Here is an 18,231-nt window from a genome sequence, read left to right as displayed (position 1 = left end):
TTCATCGAACCACCTTCACAATTCTCTATTATTCCAAACATCATATAGCGCGCGGAAAGAACGAACACTTAAATCTGTCCGTCCGAACTCTGTTTTCTCTTCTTTTATCGTGGTGATCGTTTATTCCTATGTAGGTCGGTGTCAACAAAATATTTTCGCATTCGAAGGAGAAAGTAGGTGATTGGAATTTCGTGAGAAGATTCTGTCGCAACGAAAAACGCCTTTCTTTTAATGATTTCCAGCCCAAATCCCGTATCATTTCTGTGACACTTTCTCCCATATTTCGCGATAAGACAAAACGTGCTGCCTTTCTTTGAACTTTTTCGATGTACTCCGTCAGTCCTATCTGGTAGGCATCCCACACCGCGCAGCAGTATTCTAAAAGAGGACGCACAAGCGTAGTGTAGGTTGTCTCCTTAGTAGGTTTGTTACATTTTCTGAGTGTCCAGCCAATAAAACGCAGCCCTTGTTTAGCCATCCGCACAACATTTCCTATATGTTCTTTCCTATTTAAGTTGTTCGTAATTGTAATTCCTAGGTATTTAGTTGAATATACGGCTTTTGGATTAGACTGATTTATCGCGTAACCGAAGTTTAACGAGTTCCTTTTAGCACTTATGTGGATGACCTCACACTTTTCGTTATTTAGGATCAACTGCCACTTTTCCCACCATTCAGATATCTTTACTAAATCGTTGTTTTGATCTTCTGATGACTTTATTAGTCGATAAACGCCAGCGTCATCTGCAAGCCACCGAAGACGGCTGCTCAGATTGTCTCCCAAATCGTTTATACAGATAAGGAACAGCAAAGGGCCTATAACACTACCTTTGGAACGCGTGAAATCACTTCTGCATTACTCGATGACTTTCCGTCAGTTACTACGAACTGTGACCTCCCTGACAGGAAATCAAAAATCCAGTCACACAACTGAGGCGATATAAACACGCAATTTCGCTGCGAGCCGCTTGTGTGGTACAGTGTCATAAGCCTTCCGGAAATCCAGGAATACGAAAACGATCTGAAGTCCCTTGTCAATAGCACTCAGCACTTCATGCGAGTAAAGAGCTAGGTGTGTTTTACAAGAAGGATGTTTTCGAAATCCAAGTTGACTGTGTGTCAATAGACCGTTTCCTTAGAGGTAATTCATGATGTTCGACCAAAGTATATGTTCTAAAATCCTCAGACACGAATATTGTTGAGCATATCTGGGCTCCACCCCCCCCCCCCCCCCCCCCGTACTCTTACGGATTTACGGACACCCCTGCAGGATTCACGGCGTCAGTACCCTCCAGCACTACTTCAGACATTAGTCGAGTCCATACCTTGTCGTGTTGTGGCACTTCTGCACGCTCGCAAGGGCTCTACCCAATATTAGACAGTTGTCAACAAGACACTATGCAAGTTGGCTCCATAATGGTGTGGGCTGTTTTTACATGGAATGTGTCCTCTGATCCAACTGTGTCGATCATAGAGTGGAAACGGATATGTTCGGCTATTTGGAGACCATTTGTGCCATTTAAGAACTTCATGCTCGCCAACACAAAGGTGGAATTTTTATGGATGACAATGACCCATGTCAGTGGGTTACAGTTGTTTGCAATTCGTTTGCAGAACAGTCTGGAAACTTGGGATGAAGGATTTGGCCGCCCAGGTCGCCCATCATGACTCCCATCATGAATCCCAAGCACAAAAATGGAATTTTTGTGGATGACAATGGGCCATTTCGGTGGGTTACATTTGTTTGCGATTTATATGAAGAACAGTGTGGAAATTTCGAATGGATTCATATGAAGAACAGTGTGGAAATTTCGAATGAAGGATTTGGCCGCCCAGATGTCCCAACATGTATCCCATGGAACATTTGTTGGCCCAATTTCGCAGTATTAGAGTTGTTGGGTTGGGTTGTTTGGGGAAGGAGACCCAGACAGCGAGGTCATCGGATTGGGGAAGGATGGGGAAGGAAGTCGGCCGTGCCCTTTTAAAGGAACCATCCCGGCATTTATCATGAACGATTTAGGGAAATGACGGAAAACCTAAATGAGGATGCGCAGTATTAGACATGTGTAACAGTTTGTTTGGCTCCTCTGTGAAGGGTACCTAGAGACACTTGTCGACTGTCCAGACTGGGCTGGACCCATGTTGGAGCCTAGGCGGCTGTGCTGGAGGAGGGGTCGTCTGAGGGTCCAGGAGGCGGCGGCCTGGCCCCTCCCCTCCCCCGGGCTGCCCCCTCCCCTGCTCCTTGGCCCCCGCCTCCCGGCCGCCTTGAGGCTGCGGGCCCGCGGCTGCTGCGCCCAGACGCCCAGAGGCCTCCAGACGGCAGCATGCGCGCCCCGCCGCCGCTGCTGCTTCTGGCGCTGCTGGTGCTGGCGGCGCTGGCCGCCGCCGCCTCGCCCGACGCCGCCTCCAGAGGCCGGGGGCGCGCCAGGGACCGCACGAGGCAGCGGCCCGCCGCAGACGCGCCGGCCAGGGCCGCGCGCCGCCGCATGCTGGACCGGCCGCAGGCGCAGCAGCCGGAGGACGACGAGTACGACAACTACGACTACGCCGAGTACGGTACGTGCCCGGCACTCCACGCCAGCTCCCTCTAGTCTAGCCACGTGGCCCCGTCTCTAGCGGTAAAACTTTTACAAAATCAAACATGTTTGAGCGGACCGAAAACAAACCCCCTTAAATTACCCTCAGAATTTTCACAGCCAAATGAAAAATGGAAAACCGACAAATGGGGTAGCAAGGTGACCAGTGTCTGCAATTTGGTTCCAGAATAAGATTTTCACTCTGCAGCGGAGTGTGCGCTGATACGAAACTTCCTGACAGATTGAAACTGTATGCCGGACCGAGACTCGAACTCGGGACCGTTGCCTTACGCGGGCAATGGCACTACCAACTGAGCTACCCAAGCACGACTCATGACCCGTCCTCACAGCTTCAATTCTGCCAGTACCTCGTCTCCTACCTTTCTAATTTTAGAGAAGCTCACTTCCGAACCTTGCAGAACTAGGCCGGCCGGCGTGGCCGAGCGGATCTCGGCGCTACAGTCTGGAACCGCGTGACCGCTACGGTCGCAGGTTCGAATCCTGCCTCGGGCATGGATGTGTGTAATGTCCTTAGGTTAGTTAAATTAAAGTAGTTCTAAGTTCTAGGGGACTGATGACCTGAGAAGTTAAGTGTTAAGTCCCATAGTGCTCAGAGCCATTTGAAGCATTTTTTTTTTTTTTTTTTTTTTTTTTTTTTTTTTTTTTTTTTTTTTTTTTTTTTTTTTTGCAGAAGTAGCACTCCTGAAAGACAGGCTATTGCGGAGACATGGCTTATACACAGCCTGGGGCATGTTTCCAGAATGAGATTATCACTCTGCAGCGGAGTCTGCGCTGATACGAAACTTCCAGGCTGTGTGCCGCACCGAGACTCGAACTCGGGACCGCTGCCTTTCGCGAGCAAGTCCTCTACCATCTGAGCTACCCAAGCACGACTCACGCCCCGTCCTCACAGCATCAATTGTGCCAGTTCCTCGTCTCCTACCTTCAAAACTTCACAGAAACTCTCCTGCGAACCTTCTAGAACTAGCACTCCTGAAAGAAAGGATATTGCGGAGCTTAGCCACAGCCTGGGGGGATGTTTCCAGAATGACATTTTCACTCTGAAGCGGGAAGTGCGCCGTTATGAAATTTCCTGCCAGATTAAAATTGTGTGCGAAGGTCCCGAGTTCGAGTCTCGGTCCGGCACACAGTTTCTATCTACAGATCGGTTATTTAGGGAAAACAGTTACAGGTTTGAGCGGAAATTTCGTTCCTAATTTGCGTAGTCATACGAACAGTGGGAAATTGACAAATGCGGTATCAAACTGGGCGTAGCGAGATATGCCTTTGAAAAGAATATTTAGTTCCAAGGAAGTAATTAGGGTTATTTAGGAAAAAAATTACTTACATGAGTGAAAATTTTTGTCCCAATTTTCATAACCAAACGAACAGTGGTAAATCGTATGATGCGGCATCAAATTGACCAGCGCGAGGTCTACTTGTGATAAAACTTAATTCCCCGAAAGAAATTACTGTAAATAGCAAAAAATAAATTAACGATTTGAGGGAAAATTACTATACAAATTTCGACAGCCGAACAAAAGTGTAGGAAATGGACAAATGGAGTCTCAAATTGACTAGCGTGAGGTAATCAATAAAAAATTTAATTAGTGATATGAGCCAAATTTGAAGTATTTTTTTGGAACAACTGCTGGTAGCTAAGTAAATCGAGTGTCAAAAAGTCCATATCTTCACGACTTGGCTATTTGGCGTATAAAAAGCTGTCTTCGTGTCATATTTAATAGTCAAAAAGCCTTCCTTCGAACCAAATACTTCATTTAGAACATTTCGATAGCATAGGACATTAGGAAGGCAAATGAGACGTCAAAAAGTTCATCTCTTCAAGGCGCAGCTATTTTGCGTGCAAAAAGTTGCACTGATCTGATATTTGATTTTTAAAATCGATGCCTTCCAATCAAGTACCACATATTAGACATTTCGAAAAAAGCAGACGCTAGGAAGTTACACGAGGTGTCAGAAACTTTATCTTTGCAAAGTCTAGCTATTCTCTGCTTAAAAATTTACAATCTTGTGGTATTTGGTTGTCAAAGTAGTTTCCTTCGAATCAAGTACTAAATTCACAAAACTCTAAAATAAGCAAAGCTTTCTGAACAAAAGCTGAAATTGAAAAAAAAGCGATATTGCAAAAACGGTCAAATGTCATGTGAAACGATTTGTCCGAAAATAAGAGATACAATATATTTGAGAATCATTTGGCGTGCCATTGAAACAATCTCCAAGTTACGTACAGCAAATAAAGTACATCAAATGTTTCTCTATCTGCTTTATTTCTTACTTTCACACAAAACATTTCACACATTTGCCCGATTTTGCAATATATTTTTTCTTTTTTTTTAGTTTCAGCTTTTGTTCAGATTTTTAATCTGCCAGGAAGTTTCATATCAGCACACACTCCTCTGCAGAGTGAAAACTCATCCTGGAAACATCCCCGAGCCTGTGGCTAAGCCATGTCTCCGCAATATCCTTTCTTTCAGGAGTGCTAGTTCTGCAAGGTTCACAGGAGAGTTTCTGTAAAGTTTGGAAGGTAGGAGACGAGGTACTGGCAGAAGTAAAGCTGTGAGGAGGGGGCGTGAGTTGTGCTTGGGTAACTCAGTTGGTAGAGCACTTGCCCACGAAAGGCGAAGGTCCCGAGTTCGAGTCTCGGTCCGGCACACAGTTTTAACCTGCCAGGAAGTTTCATATCAGCGCACACTCCGCTGCAGAGTGAAAATCCCATTCTCGAAATCCCGGAGGCTGTGCCTAAGCCATGTCTCTGCAATATCCTTTCTTTCAGGAGTGTTAGTCCTGCAAGGTTCGCAGGAGAGTTTCTGTAAAGTTTGGAAGGTAGGAGACGAGGTACTGGCAGAAGTGAAGCTGTGAGAACGGGGCGTGCGTCGTGCTTGGGTACCTCATATTGTAGACCACTTGCCCGCATAAGGCAAAAGTCCGGAGTTCGACTCTCGGTCCGGCACACTGTTTTAATCTGCCAGCAAGTTTCAAAATATTTGGTTGTTTCAAAGTAATTAGGGTTATTTAGCAGTAAAATAGTAATTTGAGAAAAAATTTTCGTCCAGATACTCTTACACAAACGAAGAGTGGAAAATGCACAAATGGGAAATCAAATTCGCCAGCATTAGGTCTAGTTATGCAAAATAAATATTTCCTTGCCTCAAAGTAATCAAAGAAATTAGGAAAACTAATTAGGGATTTGTGGGAAATTTTTGCCCGAATTTTTATAGCAAAACAAAACGGGAAACTTGCAAAAGGGATACATAATTGACAAGGGTGAGGCCTAATTGAACGAAATAATATTTCATACGCCCGAAAGAATTAAGATTATTAAGGAAAAATTAATAATTTGAGCAAAAATTTTTTTGCCAGTTTTCGTAACCAAAGAAAGAGTGGAAAATGGACGAATGGGGTATCAAATTGAACAGCATGAAGTCTAGTTTCGCAAAAAAGATTTAGCTGTCTGAAAGTAATTAGAGAAATTGCGAAAACTAATTGTTGGTGAATGACGCAACCAGTCACAAGTACTTTCTGAAAGTTTAATTTTACTGTCATAACCGGTTTCGAACTACCATGCCCATCTTCAGATGGCTAATACTTTTCATTACATGGATGTTTCGGTTAACAGCATGTCGTCTGCCCCACACTGCACAAGAATACTTGAGTATTTAGTGTCACTGTATCAGTGGTTTCATTAATAAAAATACACTTAAGTCCTTCTATTTTATGTATATATATGATGCAAAATAGTTGTTATGTGTGCATCAAATGTACAGAAAATACAAGGACTTTAGCGTATTTTTATTAATGTAACAACTGATAAAGTGGCACTAGATACTCAAATATTCTGGTGCAGTGAAGGCAGACGACATGCTCTTAACCGAAACATCCATGTAACGAAAAGTATTAGCCATCTGAAGATGGGCATGGTTGTCGGAAACCGGTTATGACAGTAAAATAAAATTTTCACAAAGTATTTGTGGCTGGTTGCGTCATTCAGCAACTATTATTAACGCCTGCGGGGATCCCAGGATCCATGGACAAAATAAAACTAATCAGTGATTTTCGGGAAAAATTATGCCTGAATTTTGACAGGGGAACGAAGAGCGGGAAATGGACAAATGGCGTGTCAAACTGACCAGCGTGACGTCTAGTTTTGCAAAAGAGAAAAAAAAATGCTTCGAAGTAATTAGGGAGATTTAGAAAGGATTAACTGATTTTAGCGAAAATTTTTGTCCGAATTTTCGTAACCAAAGGAAAAGCGTGAAATCGACAAATGGGATATCAAACTGACCAGCGTGAAATTTTGTACTAAAAAATGTTAATTGTTTTAAAGTAGTTACGATAATTAGCAAAAAATTATTTACTCGTTTGAAGGGAAATTTCTCTCCAAATTTTCAGAACCAATCGAAGAGCGAGATATCGGCAAATGGTTATTTAGGGCAAAATTAGTCGTAGGTTTGAGCGGAAATTTCGTTCCCAATTTGCATACTCATACGAACAGTGGAAAATTGACAAATGTGGTATCAAACTGGCCGGAGCCAGATCTGCCTTTGAAAAGAATATTTAGTTGCATGAAAGTAATTAGGGTTATTTAGGAAAAAAATAATTACTTATATGAGTGAAAATTTTTGTCCCAATTTTTATAACCAAACGAACAGTGGGAAATGGTAAGATACCGCATCAAATTGACCAGCGCGAGATCTACTTCTGAAAAAACTGAATTCCTCGAAAGAAATTACTGTAAATAGCAAAAAATGAAGTAACGATTTGAGGGAAATTTACTATCCAAATTTTGACATGAACAAATGGAGTATCACATTGATCAGCGTGAGGTAATTAATAAAAAATTTCATTAGTGATTTGAGCGAAATTTGAAGTATGTTATGGAACAACTGCTGATAGCTAACTAAATCGGGTGACAAAAAGTTCATCTCTTCACGACTTGGCTATTTTGCGTATAAAAAGCCATCTTCGTGTTATATTTAACTGTCAAAAAGCCTTCCTTCGAATCAACTACTTCATTTAGAACATTTCAGTTGCATAGGACATTAGGAAGGCAAATGACACGTCAAAAAGTTCATCTCTTCAAGGCGCAACTATTTTGCGTGCAAAAAGTTGCACTGATGTGATATTTGATTTTTAAAATCGATGCCTTCCAATCAAGTACCACCTGTTGGACATTTCGAAAAGAGCAGACGCTAGGAAGGTACACGAAGTGTCAGAAACTTTATCTTTGCAACGTCTAGCTATTCTCTGCTTAAAAAATTTGCAATCCTATGGTATTTGGCTGTCAAAGTGGTTTCCTTCGAGTCAAGTACTAAATTCAGAAGACTCTAGGAAAGGAAAGCTTTCTGAACAAAAGGTGAAATTAAAAAAACAAGAAATATTGCAAAATCAGTCAAATATCTTGTGAAACGATTTGTCCGAAAGTAAGAGATACAATATATTTGCGAACCATTTGGCGTGTCTTTGAAAGAAGCTCCAAGTCATGTGCAGCAAATCAAGTACGTCAAATATTTCTCTATCTGCTTTATTTCTTACTTTCAGACAGAAGATTTCACACATCTGCTCGATTTTTTTTTCAAAACATTTTTAAACATCTCAATGAATTTATTGTTTCAAAAGTGATAGCTGCAGTTATTTTAGTTTATATTCAATAGTTTTTTCCTCGGAGAAACGCCTTTCCCAGGAAACTGGACCATTTTTGTAACCACTTCAACAGTTGGAATTATCGATCCCTCTGAAATACAGCTCTCTCTCAACGATGACCTTCTCATTTCTGCTGAACATTTTGCCAGAGAGCCTTTTTTCACGTGTACTTCTTCATACATACTACGAAAGCCACTGTGCATCGCTCCAGCATCACCGAATTTCTGTCGTATTCCACTCACCCTAATCTCTGTCCTCTTATTCTCGTGAGTCCCATACACAAGCATATTGGCTTCAAAACGGGTCTGAGCACTATGGGACTTAACTTCTGAGGTCATCAGTCCCCTAGGACTTAGAACTACTTAAACCTTACTAACCTAAGGACATCACACACATCCATGCCCGGGGCAGGATTCGAACCTGCGACCGTAGCGGTGGTGCGGTTCCAGACTGTAGCTCCTAGAACCGTTCGGCCACTCCGGCCGGCAGCATATTGGCCCCACAATACTTTTCCATTACCGGTTCTCTAAATTTACCAAACTCCCAAGCGCAAGAACAACTACGTGTCTTTGACCGAGTATTCTGTTACATTTTCCTATGGCCTATAGCGACCTGTACGAGCTTCGGAGAGGTTGTTTGAATTCTTTCGATGTTTGGTGTCGCTCCTACCTCATAAAGACTCCAAACACCGAAACAATACTCTAGAATTGGTCGGAGTACTGTCTTGTACGCGATTTCCTTTACAGATGCAAATCCAAGTCTTCCATTCACCTTCCCCAATAATGATTTTACATGAGCGTCCTATTTCGCATCGTTTCTTAGTATTACTCCTAATTATTGATACGATGTGACGTGTTCAACACGTTCACCAGTAATGCAGTAACCTGATGCTATTAGGTACTGTCTTACCTTCACCCACATTTAAAGAGAGCAGACATTCGTTGCACCATGTGCAAATGTATGTCCAGGTCTTTCCGCACTTCTCTACGATCGCCCAACGACTTTACTTTCTTCTAGGCAACTACGTCGTCAGCGGACAATCTCACAGTGCTGTTGATCCTGTATCACAAATACGAGGGGCGTTTGAAAAGTCCGCGCAAAAACAAAAACTACTTACGGGTTTGGGGTAAACCTTTTTTATTTTTCGATGTAGTCTCCTTTTAGACTTATACACTTCGTCCAACGCTGTTATAATTTGTTGATCCATTCCGAATAATAGAAATTGTCCAAGTCTGCAAAATAGCTATTAGTTGCTGCAATGACCTCCTCGTTTGAATAAAATCTTTGTCCCGCCAGCCATTTCTTCAAACTGGGGAACAAACAGCAGTCCTAGGGAGCCAAGTCTGGAGAATAGGGGGGATGTGAAACGAGTTGGAATCCTATTTCCAATAATTTTGCGACCGCAATCACTGAGGTGTGTGCTGATGCCTTGTCGTGATGGAAAACGAGTTTTTGCGGTCCTATCGCCGGCCTTTTTCTTGCATGTGTAGTAGTTTTACCCTTTTCCAGATAGTCGATGAGGATTATCCCTTGCGAATCCCGAAAGACAGTCGCCATAACCTTTCCGGCCGAAGGAATGGTCTTCGCCTTTTTTGGTGCAGACTCTCCCTTGGTAACCCATTGTTTAGATTATTGTTTGGTCTCAGGAGTATAGTAATGTATCCATGTTTCATCCACAGTGACGAAACGACGCTTAAAGTCCTGAACAGCTGCAAACCATCCTTGCAACACTTCACACGATTTCGTTTTTGGTCAAGCGTGAGCAATCGCGGAACCCATCTTGCCGATAGCTTTCTCATGTCCAAATGTTTGTGCAAAATATTAAGTACCCGTTCATTCGAGATGCCAATAGCACTAGCAATCTCACGCACCTTTTCTGTTATCCATCACCATATCACGGATTTTATCTATGATTTCTGGAGTCATAACCTCCACAGAACGTTCAGCATCACTTGTGCCCATATGGCCACTCCAAAAAATTTGAAACCAATCATAAACGGTTCTATTCGAAGGTGCAGAATCACCATAATGTTTATCAAGCTTCTCTTTGGTCTCCTGAACTGTTTTGCCTTTCATAAAGTAATGTTTAATCACCACACGAAATTCTTTATCGTCCATTTTTTGACAACTACTCGACTTCCTTGATTCACACGAATGCCAAACACAAAGAAATACGTTCTTTCCAAAGATGCTACTAACTAAACATGACCTCGTTACGCGCTGGTGGTGCCATCTCTCGGACTTTGCACGGACTTTTCAAACGCCCCTCGTAGTTTACATGAACTGAAAACAATGGCGGTACTATTAACGCTTCATGGGACAACACCGGATGTCACTTTCAACCTCCAGTACAACTTACTGCCATTTTTCAAAACATCCTTCTAAAATCGATGTACCTTTCCATTAAATAAAATCAGTCCTTATACTCAATAACTATTTTTACTATAATCGATCACGCGTTGTCGTGATGGAATTTTTTATGAATTTTTCCAAAAATTTGCGGTGAAGAGAATCTCAGTAGCAATCGGAAATAACGGTGTGTCGGTCTTCTAATGCTACATCGGAATTTTGTTCCGTTTCTGGAAAGAAAAAAAAAAAAGTAGCAACCGTCTTCCTTGCAGCATTACCAGTTCGTCGGACTTTTGTAGGCTTAGTTTCTGCTCGAAAGACCCTTTGACTCTACTGACTTTTCTTCACAGAACCATAACAGTGAAACCGAGATTCATAAGGAGGAACAATATTTCAAAGCAAATTTGAAGTACCACGTTACAATTTTTCATTGTTTTCTGTACGAGTTAAATTGTTGCTGTTTTTGACCTGGCGGCAGTTTATGTCGAAAGTATCGACAACTAAACTTCGTCGCCGTCTTACTGGTGAAGTAAAATGTTTTTTATTTGACTCATGCCAACGCGCAATGTCGCCCGAATAAATTCGTACGATGTCTCTCGATCTTCTTCAAGCAAGTAAGAGTAATTCTCGGGAGTTCACGCAGTTCATCATTAAAAACATCCAATGTCTTTGAAATAGTTGCACCAACTACAAATTGTCGCCTTGGATTGGGATTCTTCACGAAATGCTTCACTGATGAACTTCACATTGTTTAGATATTACCGACGAAACAACGTATCGATTTAATTACTGAAGATTTACATCATTTTTGTCTTATTTTGTTGTCCCTGTTTTTAAGTCCTTGTCCGACAGATTTTTAAAACCGCCATTGTCTAAGTCCCAAAATCTACAAATTGGAGCTGGCAACACTAACAACGAGCAGCCACGACGTTGGCATCACGAATGTACTTCAAACTGTGCACACCTTTAGTAGGCCATTAAAACAACGTAGTGTGCAAGCAATAAGGTGCACTACTTTGGCAATTCCGAGAAAGTCGTAAGGGAAGTTTTAAGCATCTGTTGTATAACTGATGTATCTCTGCATCAGAGGTCGTAGGACTTCATGGTGGTCAAATGGTTAGGGGTCGAGCTCCGTAAGATGGACGTATATGAGGCGACCGTTCGACTCCCGCTCAAACCTTCATTTTTGTACTAAAAGTGTAAATTATGTCATACTAAAAAAAATTGCAGCTATACTATTCGTTATTTATTTTATTTTATTCATACGTCAGAGTTCCGTAGGACCAAATTGAGGAGCACATCTCCAAGGTCATGGAACGCGTCAGTACATGAAATTACAACATAAAAGTAATAACAGATAAAAATAAGATGTTAATGAACCCCAAAAAAGGTCAAGCCATGTGTATAAGCAAAAGCAATCAACAATATAACGTAAGAATCAGCTTAATTTTTCGAGGAACTCCTCACAAAATGGTTCAAATGACTCTAAGCACTATGGGACTTAACATCTGAGGTCATCAGTCCCCTAGACATAGAACTACTTAAACCTAACTAACCTAAGGACATCACACACATCCATGCCCGAGACATGATTCGAACCTGCGACCGTAGCAGCAGCGCGGTTCCAGGCTGAAGCGCCTAGGACTGCTCGGCCACAGCGGTCGGCGAACTCCTCACAGAATAGAAGGCGACGATCCATGAGGAAACTCTTGAGTTTCGATTTGAAAGCGCGTACATTAATGCTAAGATTTTTTAATTCTTGTGGTAGCTTATTGATAATGTATGCAGCAGTATACTGCACACCTTTCTGCAGAAGTGTTAAGGAAGACCGATCCAGATGCGGGTTGGATTTCTGCCGAATATTAACTGAGTGAAAGCTGTTTATTCTTGGGAATAAGCTGATATTGTTAAAAAGAATATATATTGAGAGGCCAATGTCAAAATACCCAGACCAGTGAACAGCGGTCGAAAAGACGTTAGCGAAATTACGGCACTGCCAGTTTCTGTGCCAAAAATAACCTTTTAGAATGCGAAGAGTTACCCCAAAGCCGGCCGGAGTGGCCGAGCGGTTCTAGGCGCTACAGTCTGGAACCGCGAGACCGCTACGGTCGCAGGTTCGAATCCTGCCTCGGGCATGGATGTGTGTGATGTCCTTAGGTTAGTTAGGTTTAATTAGTTCTAAGTTCTAGGGGACTGATGACCTCAGAAGTTAAGTCCCATAGTGCTCAGAGCCATTTGAACCATTTTTGAGTTACCCCAAAACATAATACCATTACATTAGCAACGTCTCACCACCGAGCAGGCTAACTGCCAAATGGGACCTGCGTCTGTCTCTGCAGCTCGAAGCGTCGAAGTGTAAAATAGCTCCGGGTACCTTACCAGATTACGTGTACAAGGGATTTCGCAAATCACGACAGGCATACATTTTCAGGAAAACTCTGTGTTTCTTCATTTACTTGTCGATAGTTATAAATATCGGTGTTGTAATAATTAAATTTAATTAAAAATAGTAAGTAGTCAAATAACACGACTTTCACTAAAACTTTATGCTAATAAACGGGGGTTTTATAATTATATTACCTCTTAAATGTCATACAGATTGAATAACATGTCCAGTGGTGAAACAAATATAGTAGATTAAAATTATGTATGAGGACGAGTCGAACAGTCGTGTCAAACCCCGTCGTCTTACGAAGCAGGACGCACAGAAGTTCGCGATGAAGGCGGTCGGGGCAGGGAACGAGCGTCAACCAATACGAGTTCAGCGAGTGGATCGGGTGATTTGAGAAAATCGTCTACGAAGGGCAGTTCAGAATGATCACGCATTGTCCTCCCCCGCGACAATGTTCGGACGCCCACTGAAGCCGTAATGAAGATGATCCAGCAGCGTTTCTGATGGGAAGTGTTTGACTAGTCACTACACATCCTAGACTCGGCCCCCTCCAATTTTCACCTCTTTGTTCGTTGGCTATGAGGACAGCATTTCGGCAGGGACAACGAGCAGCACACCGGAGTTGAGAATTGGCGAAAATCACACCCGGCTGCCTTCTATGAGGAGGTTCTACATCTAAATCTACGTGATTACTCTCCTGGGAGAGGGCTCAATGGACCACCTTCATGCTATCTCTCTACCGTTCCACTCTCGAACGGCGCGCGGGAAAAACGAGCACTTAAATTTTTCTGTGCGCGGCCTGATTTCTCTTATTTTATCGTGATGATAATTTCTCCCTATGTAGGTGGGTGCCAACAGAATGTTTTCGCAGTCGTAGTACAAAACTGGTGATTGAAATTTCATGACAAGATCCAGTCGCAAAGGAAAGCGCCATTGTTTTGATGATTGCCACTCCAATTCACTTATCATGTCTATGACACTATTTCCCCTACTTCGCGATAATACAAAACGAGCTGCCCTTCTTTGTACTTTCTCGATGCCATACGTCAGTCCCACCTGATGCGGATCCCACACCGCACAGCAGTACTCCAGAATATGGCGGACAAGCGTGGTGTAAGCAGTCTCTTTACTGGACCTGTTGCACCTTCTAAGTGTTCTTCCAATGAATCGCAGTCTTTGATTGGCTCTACCCACAACATTGTCTATGTGATCGTTCCAATTTAGTGTATTTGTAATTGTAATCCCTAAGTATTTAGTTGAATCTACAGCCTTCAGATTTGTATGACATACCGCGTAATAGAAATTTACCGGATTGCTATTAGTACTCATGTGAATAACTTTACACTTCTCTTTATTCAGGGTCAATTGCCACTTTTCGCACCATACAGATATCTTATCTAAATGATTTTACAATTCGTTTTGGTCATCTGATGACTTTACAAGATGGCAAATGACAGCATCATCTGCAAACAATCTAAGACGGCTACTCAGATTGTCTCCTATGTCGTTAATATAGATCAGGAACAATAGAGGGCCTATAACACTTCCTTGGGGATCGTCGGATATTACTTCTGTTTTACTCGATGACTTTCCGTCTATTGCTACGAACTGTGACCTTTCTGACAGGAAATAACGAATACAGTCGCACAACTGAGGCGATACTCCGTAGGCACACAGTTTGGTTAGAAGACGCTTGTGAGGAACGGTGTCGAAAGCCTTCGGGAAATCCAAAAATATTGAATCAATTTGACATCCTCTGTCGATACCACTTATTACTTCATGAGTATAAAGAGATGTGTTTCGCAAGAACGATATTTTCTGAATCCGTGCTGACTACGTGTCAATAAATCGTTTTCTTCGAGGTACTTCATAATGTTCGAATACAGTACATGTTCCAAAACCCTGCTGCAAATCAACGTTAGTGATATGGGCCTGTAATTCAGGTACTGGTGTGACTCGAGCAATTTTCCAGTCTTTAGGTACGGATCTTTTTGTGAGCGAATGGCTTTATATAATTGCTAAATATGGAGCTATTTTATCAGCATACTCTGAGAGGAACCTGACTGGTATACAATCTGGACCGGAGGCCTTGCATTTATTAAGTGATTTAAGATCCTTTGTTTCACCGAGGACTTCTATGTTTCTCATCTTGGCAGTTGTTCTTGATTGGTATTCAGGAATATTTACTTCGTCTTCTTTGGTGAAGCAGTTTCGGAAAACCGTGTTTAATATCTCTGTTTTAGCGGAACTGTCGTCAGTGACTTCGTTGTTATCACGCAGTGAAGGTATTGACTGCGTCTTGCCAGTGGTGAGCTTTATGTATTATCATCCAGAATGTTCTAGAAAATCGGAGATATTAGCAGACCCAGAGGTGAGCTGCAGCTATAACAACAGAGGACACTGTTGAGTAGAAATATCTCTGCGCATGTTGTGGAAGTGTCACGTGATCTTGGGGCGACGCTGTTTGCTTAACACCAACTCACACTGACCATCACGTCGTGTTACAACATCCCACAACGCATTTCAAATGGCAGCATTCACACAGCTAGTCAACGGAACGCCCCACCACCTCAAGGCACGTAAAGGTTTCTCGGCAACAAAGTTTTGGTGGTATCTCATCTACTAAGTTACACAGTTTTCACAATGCCAAGTCGTGTCATAGTAGTGGATGCTGTGCTTTTGTTTCTTCGTAATCTTTATTTTATTATTATTTTATTATCATGCTTTGTATTCGTGGCAAATTGCAAATGTTCCATGACAAGTTGGATATTTTTCCCCCTGCGTATTCTTAAATAAGAGAGGTCAGATATCTGAAAGCAAAAAAGTAATGGAACAGAGCTGACGCCACAACGTACATAAATAAGAACGTAAGTTGACGGAGCAATTTCCATTACATAATAATTTAATTGAAACAGTTAACTGTAATGAAGGACAAAAATACAGTTATTTATGACATTATTAATTACAGAAAAGTGTGTGAAATCTTATGGGACTTAACTGCTAAGGTCATCAGTCCCTAAGCTCACACACTACGTAAGGGAGGGTAGGACGTCAAACGGGCCGACTTGGAGCAGGAGAGGCACCAGAGGACATTTTAATTTACACTGTCTATACTTTTACGAATAAATTCATAAAACTTTGTCAAAACGGCCAGAAAGCATTCAGGATTTACAATCATAGCAGTGGAAGTTCAAAAATGTAAGAAAATAATTTTTTTACATTTAAAAGTTAACATTTTTTCACTTACCATTGGCTGCATTTGTTGCTATAGGTACACTTTTCTTCATAAGTAAGGGAGATTCTTCGATGAATTTTGCACAGCATACAAACCATACTTACAGTTGTATGAAACTCTAGAATTTTCCAAATCTATTGAAAACTGTGGTAATAATTGAGATAATTAACTATAAAATTTGAGTTTTTTCTAAACACGAAGCTTAAAATCTAACAGCACATCCATTTTTTCATAAATTAAATAATTTCTAGAGTTTCATACACCTGTAAGTATGGTCTGTATGCTGTGCAAAATTCATCGAAGAATCTCTCTTACTTATGAAGAAACGTGTATCTGTAGCAACAAACGCAGCCTATAGCAAGTGAAAAAAATAATGTAAGTTAAAACGTAAAAAAAATTATTTGTTAATGTTTTTGAACTTCCACTGCTATGAGTGTGAATCCTGAATCCTTCCTGGTCATGCTGACAAAATTTTATGACTGCAGCGCGATAGACTGCTCTGCTAATCCCGCGCGGCTATTAATTACATAAGAAAAAAATAATGCCTAGGGTAAACGGCCTCCATTTATTCCTTTATAGATATTGTTTGACGTGTTTATATGTACATATTTCCCCTAGCATGTAAATGTCGATGTTTCGAAATGTTGTTTCGCTTCTCAGTACTTTATCAAACGAAACTGATCAACATGTACGTTATGAAGTTTGCTTTGGCCATTAATAAACTTCGTCGTTGTTAGTTCCTCACTTCCGATACTATAATCTGACGTTTTGTATCACAGTTGGTGACTCATAAACTCACCTTCGCTGTTTAGTACTGGGTTAAGTGAACTGACGTGACGTGAGGAACGATGTGAATGCACGCTGACGTGACAGGGCTGTGACGTGATACCAGTTCATTTTGCTCACCTAAGCTCAGGGTCCAGGTATCAAATGCAAATTGCTATGGTGTCTACGGAACGTCTATAGCAAATCCACAGCACCCATGAAAGCAATCCGACTGCACCAGCGAAATGACTACACTGAAAATTTATATGTTGCATTACAGGCAAATCTACGCATCCCGAGATCATGTGGCCACAGCGGCAATGTATGTTGACAACATAAAATCAATTCTGCCCTTCTGAATGCTCACCACTGAGATTTTTCTGCTCTACGGGTGACAGACTGGCTTGATGTTGCTTTGAAGCCGGCGCCGCCATATTGGCTGGCATAAAAACATTATCAGACTACTGTTTTTCTTGTTCTTCATTTCTGCCATGTAAGAGCTGATTTAAATGGCGTATAACGCAGTGACAGAAACGCATATTCAGACGATTTTATGGTTTTTTAATGTACCGGGTGATCAAAAAGTCAGTATAAATTTGAAGACTGAATAAATCACGGAATAATGTAAATAGAGACGTCCAAATTGACACACATGCTAGGAATGACATGGGGTTTTATTGGAACCAAAAAATACAAAAGTTCAAAAAATGTCCCACAGATGGCTTCATCTGATCAGAATAGCAATAATTAGCATAACAAAGTAAGACAAAGCAAAGATGATGTTCTTTACAGGTATAGCTGTAGTCGAGGAATAATGTTGTGAACAGCACTGTAAAGCATGTCCGGAGTTATGGTGAGGCATTGGCGTCGGATGTCGTCTTTCAGCATCCCTAGAGATGTCGGTCGATCACGATGCACTTGCAACTTCAGGTAACCCCAAAGCCAATAATCGCACGGACTGAGGTCTGGGGACCTGGGAGGACAAGCATGACGAAAGTGGCGGCTGAGCACACAATCATCACCAAACGACGCGCATCTGTCGGACATTTTGTGAAGTTTTTTTTTTTTTGTTCTAATAAAACCTCGTCTTTCCAAGCGTGTGTGTCAATTTTTACCTCTCTATCTACATTATTCCGTGGTTTATTAAGTTTTCAAATTTATACTGACTTTTTGATCACGCGGTATATTTGATTGATTCATAGAGTACATTTAGTCTCGTTAACATTGTTTTTAAGTATCGAATAAATAAAAAG

At 41.7% G+C, this 18,231-nt stretch overlaps 1 protein-coding gene across 1 annotated transcript in view; it reads left to right on the top strand.

Moving 5' to 3' along the window:
* The first annotated feature begins 2,414 nt into the window (after nt 1-2,414).
* LOC124552403 (collagen alpha-1(I) chain-like) overlaps nt 2,415-18,231 on the top strand; it is a 255,146-nt gene continuing 239,329 nt past the window's right edge. Inside the window, exon 1 of the mRNA XM_047126667.1 lies at nt 2,415-2,556. Within this exon, the coding sequence (XP_046982623.1) occupies nt 2,487-2,556 (70 nt within the window). The 5' untranslated portion in view covers nt 2,415-2,486. The remainder of the gene's footprint in view (nt 2,557-18,231) is intronic.

The sequence above is a fragment of the Schistocerca americana genome, chromosome 10 (genome assembly GCF_021461395.2).
Source record: "Schistocerca americana isolate TAMUIC-IGC-003095 chromosome 10, iqSchAmer2.1, whole genome shotgun sequence".
NCBI lineage: Eukaryota > Metazoa > Arthropoda > Insecta > Orthoptera > Acrididae > Schistocerca > Schistocerca americana.
The sequence above is the reverse complement of the archived record's forward strand: the minus strand, read 5'-3'. Positions and strand labels throughout refer to the sequence as shown.